This window comes from Apium graveolens, chromosome 9 (genome assembly GCF_009905375.1).
Source record: "Apium graveolens cultivar Ventura chromosome 9, ASM990537v1, whole genome shotgun sequence".
NCBI classification, from domain to species: Eukaryota; Viridiplantae; Streptophyta; class Magnoliopsida; order Apiales; family Apiaceae; genus Apium; species Apium graveolens.
Window position 1 is genome coordinate 255,351,729 of NC_133655.1, and position 7,704 is coordinate 255,359,432.

General features: G+C 38.8%; 1 protein-coding gene across 1 annotated transcript; it reads right to left on the reverse strand.

Annotated features, from left to right (window-relative positions):
• Positions 1-6,048: 6,048 nt before the first annotated feature.
• On the reverse strand, positions 6,049-7,437 carry LOC141686180 (uncharacterized). Its single transcript, XM_074491230.1, has 2 exons — positions 7,252-7,437; positions 6,049-6,576 (listed from the first exon to the last, which is right to left on the reverse strand). Exons 1-2 carry the CDS (start codon positions 7,435-7,437, stop codon positions 6,049-6,051), a joined length of 714 nt encoding a protein of 237 aa, XP_074347331.1.
• Between the last annotated feature and the right edge of the window lie 267 nt (positions 7,438-7,704).

Consider the following 7,704-nt stretch of genomic DNA (forward strand, 5'->3'; position numbering starts at 1 on the left):
AAAAAAATAAGGGGGAAATCTTTAAGAGGGAATGAATTATTTGGTTAGGGGGGGAAATGGGGAAGGTGCGCTGATTAAATTTTTTAAAACAGACTTTTAACATTGGCTGGGCTAAAACACCGATGTTTATAAACACAAAAGACATCGCTTGCTCAAAACCGATGTCTAAAACACCTTTTACGTCGGTGCAATAAGCAACCGATGTCTTTGAAGCGATTTTTATTCTACTTTTTCTAGTAGTGACTACAAGAATTGATCTTATTACAATTCTCATGCAAATTATAATATCAGTTAGTTTACAGTGAGCATTTGAAATGGTTTGACGGATAATAACATGGATCTACTGTTTCCTTTACAAATATATATGTTGCACGGTTGTGTTTTACCGAACCTGAAAGTTTGTGCAGGAAGAAGCTAGAAGTAGTTGTTTCCGAACAAGAAGCTTACAAGATTCTACAGATGAAAATTTACCCCATGGAAAGATTTGAATCAGAAATTTGGACTATGTATGGCCGTTTTTCTTTTGCTGGAACTGGGTCAACAGACAGGAGGAAGGTAACTTTTATATCCTAATTCTTGATTCATGTCATGGTGTAATAAAGCAACATGGGTGGGTTTAATTTATCACCAGCAATATTTAGTTTTTGATGTTAGTATATGACCTTTATATATAAATGATGTCCCTGAGACCTGGCTACGGCTAACTTGCACGTGTTCCGAAAATTAAATGCTATAACATAATTTGTTTGTTACAGTTTTTGGATTTATTACCATTAAATAAAATCTTAATTATCATGTATTTAATCATAGTGACTAGTTATGCTCACTTGTAGGATTTCTAACAACAGCACAGGCTTTAGCGTTGTACTATATATTGTAATTTAATTTAACACATTATTTTCTTGCTAATTACTATACCTTTTTCTCTTCCAGTATCTTGATTGGGAGTGTGCCAAAACATATCACTATCATTGTCATGTTTGGAGAGATGGAAGTTTTAGCAGACCCCTTTGCATTTGGTCTTCTCAATTTAAAAGATGAGTCTTTTCAAATCCTAGCAGAACAAGTTCTACTTTTTCAATATATGATGCTACTTTAGTGAGCTAGATAGGTTAGGAATGTGATTGTAACTAGATAGTTTTTGATGTTGATGTAGATGTAGATGTAGATATAGAAATATGTTGGTTGAATGTTGGTATATTTTGTTATGGTTTAAGATTGTTTTTTATTGATATAGCTTTTATTTTAATTAAAGAGCATGACGTATCTTGGATAGATATAACATTATTTAAATATTAACCAGCCGATGTCAAGAATGAACAAAACACAACAATTTTGATAGGAAAAATGATGTAAATAGGGACTTTCATATCACTAACCTAAGTGAAACCGATGTGATATTCCATATTTAACATTGCTAGCCTAAGTAAAACCGATGTCATATGCCATATTTAACATCGGTTCTATGTAGCAACCGATGTACTATACAAAGTAAGACATCATTTCTGTTAAGAATCCGATGTCTATTAATTTAAAGTTCTTCCTTGTTATATGTCTATAGTGCTTCTTAACCTCCTAATTACCATTTTTCACAATCTAGTTTTAACATGTTATTAAAAATAAGGGCTAATTATACATCAGTTTGTTAAGAAAATTGATCTATTTTTATCTTTAACATCGGTAAAAAACCAATTTTAAAGACCCTGGCCTTTCTCTACACACGCGAAGACATCGGTTTGAAAAAACATCGGTTTATAACCGATGTCTAAAGGCATATTTCTAGTAGTGTGAATATCCAACCAAGTTGTATCAGCTCAGAAATGAAAAAGAAATTGAATTAAATCAATTTAGTGTTAGTTGTTTATGAACTAGACCAGTGCACCAAGAATCAGCACATCAGAAACAATTTGATTTAGTTATACAAAAGATTTTTTGTTGATACAATTTACAGGGGTTCAGGGGATAGAAATTGTTGTAAGTCAGAAATTATTCCAAGGGAAATATTCTCCTAGTACTCGTAAGTAAGAATAATTCTTAAGGCAAAGAACAATTTTCTGTGGTCTCAAGTAAAATGGGATAAGCTGCAAGGCAATGTAACTCTCCCTATGGTCGCCACTAAAGGGAGAAACAACTCAAGGAAACTGATTGCCTTGTATACGCAAGTTAGGAGAATTCACTAAGGCATAGCCTTTTTCCCTGTGGTTTCCGCTAATAGGAAAAAGTACCAAGGCAAATATTTACCTTGTACTCGCAAGTTAAATATTCTACTAAGGCAAAGTGATTTCCCTTGTACTTGCCAGTGAGAAGATGAAGACACAAGACTTGCACCCTGTGGTCGCAAGTAAGGAGAAAGACAAAGATAAATTGTTTCCCACTTATCGCCAGTAAGCACTTGGAATATTCATTGAATCAAGAAGCAAATGAAATGATTTTGTGGCCAATAATGTGCCACATGTCCAATACATTTGAAAGACTACAAAAGAATCATAATGAATTTATTTCATTTAGTTATCTTCCTCAGCAACCAACGTTGTTTTTACGAAGCTCCATTGAAGGCTCCATTTATTAAGCTTGTAAACATACTGTTATGTTGTTGAATATATTGTAGCTAATCATTTAATCGTTATGATTGTAGCAACCTCAAGGTTTATATTAATGAAACAATATATTCCTCGAATTGTTTTGTGTCTATTTTGAATTCGTAAATATAACGAAGAACTTGAAACGAATCAAAAAAAATGTAGGTATCGTATCAAATCCCCCTTTCTACGATACTTTGGGGCTAACACTAATTTTAAGCTAGAGTATTCTAATTGACCTTAATCGAGGCTAATCTACCCTAATCGGGGCTAATTATTCTTAATCGGGGTTAATTATTATGCACAAGCCACTAATTATTTCTAATTCATATTAATCATGTGTGCATATAAGTTAAACGACCCTAAATGGGGCTAATTATACAACACAAACCACTAATTACCCCTAATTCAGGCTAATTAAATGTAATATACACTAATCTGCCCTAAACGGGGCTAATCTTTGCTAATCGGCCCTAATCGAGGCTAAGTTTTAAATCCATAAAATTTTAAAAAAAAAATCGAATTTTTCTTCAGAATTTCCATAAAATTTTCACAGGAGGGTCACGAGAAGTCCTCCAGGAGGTTTTGGACCAACCTCCATGGAGGTTCTGGTCAGCCAGAGGCCTCCATGTGGAGGACTCGACCCCTCTTGCTCTTGGTAGGGCAAAGAGCCACCCCCATGGTGGTCCTGGTCGGCCGGGAGGTGAACGTCCTGTAATTTATTTTATTTTATTTTTTTGCAGGTGGGTCTACTCGGTGTCCACCCTTCATGTGGAGGACTCAGCTCCTCTTGCTCTTGGTCGGCCAAGGAGCCACCTCCATGGTGGTCTTGGTCGGCCTTCTGTACTTGTTCTCGTGAAAGTTCTATACTTGTTCTGGTGAATGCTCTGCACTTGTTCTAGTGAACATTCTACAATTATTCAAGTGAACGTTCTGCACTTGTTCTCATGAATGTTCTATACTTGTTCTCTTGAACGTTCTACTATTCTCAAAACTTGTTTCCCTCCGTAAGGGTTCTAGTCGGCCTAACCCTTCCATGTGGAGGACTAGGCATTGCTGACATTTGGTAGACCAAAATCTCACCTTCGTGAGGGTTCTAGTCGGCCCAACCCTTGCATGTAGAGGACTAAGCATCACTGACTCTTTGTAGGCCAAAATCTCACCTCAGTGAGTGTCCTACTCTTCACGAAGCTTGTTTCTGTGGACGTTCTAGTTTTCATGAAACTTGTTCTCGTGAAGGTTCTACTATTCACAAAAGTTATTTCCGTGGACGTTCTAGTCTTCACGAAACTTGTTCTCGTGAACGTTCTACTCTTCACGAAACCTTTTCCCGTGGACGTTCTAGTCTTCACAAAACTTGTTCTCGTGAACGTTCTACTCCACGAAACTTGTTTCCGTGGACGTTCTAGTCTTCACAAAACTTGTTCTCGTAAATGTTCTACTCTTCACAAAACTTGTTATAGCGGAAATTCTGTACTCGTTCTCGTGAACATTCTGTACTTGTTCTAGTGAACGTTCTGCACTTATTCTTGAACATTCTGCACTTATTCTAGTGAACATTATGTACTTCACGAAATTTATTTTCGTGGAAGTTCTAGTCTTCACAAAACTTGGTTTGGAGAATGACCCCTTATGGCACGGCTTAGTTCTCGTGAATGATGGGTGCCAAATTTTAAAAACTTTTCAAAAATTTTGCCATGACGGTCACTAAAAATCCTTCAGGAGGCTCTGGACCAACCTCCATGGATGTGCCGGTTGGCTAAAGACCTCCATGTGGAGGACTCGGCCCCTCTTATTCTTGGTCGGCCCAGGAGGAGCCACCTCCTTGGTGGTCCTGGTCGGCCAGGTCATGAACGTTCTCCGAATTGTTTTTATATTCGTTCCCCTGAACATTTTACTCTTGCTCTGGTGAAAGTTCGGTACTTATTTCGGTGAACGTTCTATACTTATTCTCGTGAATATTCTACTTTTCACGAAACTTGTTTATCAGGACATTCCCGTAATTGAGTTGTGGCTATAGATGGCCATTGATGTTGGATCAAGAGCTTAACCTTGCTCTAATTCTAAGGTTTTCACTAATCATTATGATTAGTGTAATCAGTCTTAGATTAAGACTAATACCTTAGCATTTTTTCTCTCTTTTTTATTCGAGAAGTGCCTTGTCGTGTGGGGGCCTCGTTCGAGGACCCTTTAGACGGTCGAAGACCTTCATGGATGGCTACTCGGCCTCCTCTGGTCGGCCAAGGGGTCCATTCATGACCTCCTTGATGAGTTAGGGGGAAACATTTTTCGCTTTCTTGGACAACATGTCTCGGTCACGTTCCTGACGGGTGTCAAACATAAAATATCATGTTTGTGTTCGTGATGGGTCTTCACAACTCAAGGGAAGCTTTTTGAAGCGAGCCTCGGAGGTTTTTTTGTTGAGGGTACCTATCTTCCTCCTAATTTACCCTTGGTTAAATTTATTCTTATTAGGCGAACAGCTCCTTGAAGCAGAGATGTACATGTCTTGTATCAGGTATATTTCTTCTTTTTAGAGCTTTCAATACTTCAAATTTATTGTTTAATGAGGAGCCTGGATGGCTTAAGGCCTCCCTTGAAGGCCGGTCGGCTGGAGTCCTTTCTGAGGGATGTCCGGTTGGTCAAAGGCCTTCTTTGGAGGCTGATCGGCCTTCGTTGGTCGGCTGGAGTCTGTAGTGTAGACTTTACTCGACCAAATACATTTTATGAAGTTAGCTTTCTAATATATTTTTCTTATTAGGCTAACGCCTACTTCGCAACTTCTTTCACTAAGAGTGCGAGATTGAGGAGTGAGCACATGGTCTTGGAGGCATTAATGAAGAAACTTGAGAGAAAGTTTCAAAATTGGGATTCTAGAGCTCTCTTGGCATTTATCAACAGTCAAAAAACTTTCTCAAGCTGATGGACACCCATGATGATGAGATGCGCTATGTTAACATGTCCATTGGCTCTTTTCATAGCTCTTACTCGGATGTGGTGGATCCACGAGGCTTTTCTAGCCTTTGGGTTATTTCTGAGGTTTCCACTAATGGCCAATCATCTGATTATGGACTCTAGGTTGTCCGTCAGTGTTCTGGCCTTGCATGGATTTGTTTGTCGTGTGTCGCTTTCATTTAGAAGTTATCTATTTGCGGTCCTTCATGGACTTGAACATTTTCGGTATGTAACCTAATTATCAATCGTGAATTGATTTATGATCCTTCGGGATCCCCTATATTATGCATTTGTAGTTTGATTTCAGATCTGTCTTTTATATTTGGTACTTGGTCCTCCGAGACTTTTATTCGTTAGATACTCGTACATTGGTCGACCTTATTCCTACATCTACTACTAAGTACAAGAAACATGTCTTGCATGTCCTAAACATAATAAACCTTCAGGTTCAAAGCGTGCCAAGTACGAGGAACTTTGTCACTGCTCAGGGTTTCCAACTTGTAGGATCCTCGTCCTAATATTTCTTGACCTTATACGGCCCTTCCCAGTTAGGGGTTAGATTTCCTTTCTCTTCAACTCCTGATGCCTTAATATTTCTCAAGACCAAGTATCCTTGCTGAAAGAACCTTTCTTTAACCCTTTTATTGTAATAGAGGGAGGCTCTCCATTGATGCTCTATATTGCGGCCGTTGGCTTCATCTCTAACCTTATCAACGAGATCGAGAGAGAGCCTCATTCCTTCTTCATTTATCTTTGGTTCATAAGTTTCGACCCTAGGTGATCGATGGGTGATCTTTACGGGTACCACAACTTCGGTTCCATAAGCCAGCATGAATGGGGTAGCTTCAGTTGTCACTTTGCAAGTGGGACGATATGCCCATTGTATAGGCGGTAGTTCATCTGTCCAAGTGTTCCTTGAGCATTGGACCCTCTTTTTAAGTCCATCAAGGATGATTCGATTAGCAACTTTTGCCTGTCTGTTCGCCTGCGGGTGTGTAACCGAGGTGAAGCAAAGTTTTATGTTATTATCATTATAGTACTCCTTCAATTGTGTATTATCAAACTGTCACCCATTATTCGTGACAAGGATTCCTGGAATTCCAAACCTTCATATTATATTCTCCCAAAGGAATTAACAAATATGCTGAGTAGTTATCTTTTCCAGTGCCTTGGCCTCAATTCACTTGGTAAAGTAGTCTATAGCTACCACGATGAACTTCCTCTGTCCCGATGCTACATGAAATGGACCAAGTATATCCATTCCCCACATTATAAAAGGGATGGGTGTGCTGATAGATATAAGCCTCTCTAGGGGCTGTCGTACAATTGAAGCGTGCCTCTGGCATCTCTCGTATTTTTTTACATAAGCCTTTGCATCGGATAACATCATTGGCTAGTATAACCTCAATCGAGTTATCTTATGAGCAAGGGTCCGCCCCCAAGTGCTGTTCACAAATCCCCTCATAGGCTTCCTTAAGCATATTCTCTGCTTTAAGAGGTTTCAAGTACTTTAAATATGAAATGACGAAAGACCTTTTGTAGATTAGACCTTCAATTAACGAATATCTCAATGCTCTCGCTGATAACTTGCGTGCCTCCTGGGCATCGTCGAGGAGCCATCCAGTTTCAAGGTAAGTTTTGATTGGATTTATCCAGCAACTCTCCACACCAATTGATGATATCAAATTTATGACATGTATGGTAGGGTCTTCAGGACCTGGAAGTAGAAACTTCTCGGGTAATTCTCGATTTCAGATGAGGCGATCTTTGATAGGGCATCGGCCATAGCGTTCTCCTCTCTTGAAACATATTCAGCATACCATTTATCAAACTGAGTCAGTATTCCCTTCACAATTCTCAATGTACTTAGCCATTGTATCATCTTTGGCCTCAAACTCTCCATTGACTTGGGCAACCACAAGTAATGAATCTCCATAAACTTTAAGGTTTTTGGCCCTCACGGCTCTAGCCAAGCCTAAGTCGGCTATCAAAACTTCATATTCTACTTCGTTGTTCATATTTGGGAAGTCCAACTAAAGCATACTCAATCATGAATCCTTCGGGGTTTTGCAAGACTAAGCCTGTACCACTTGATTTTGTTTTGGCTGCTCCGGCAAAATGGAGAACCCAATACTCTTTCAGAGTAACACCTTCATCTTTCTCTTTCTCT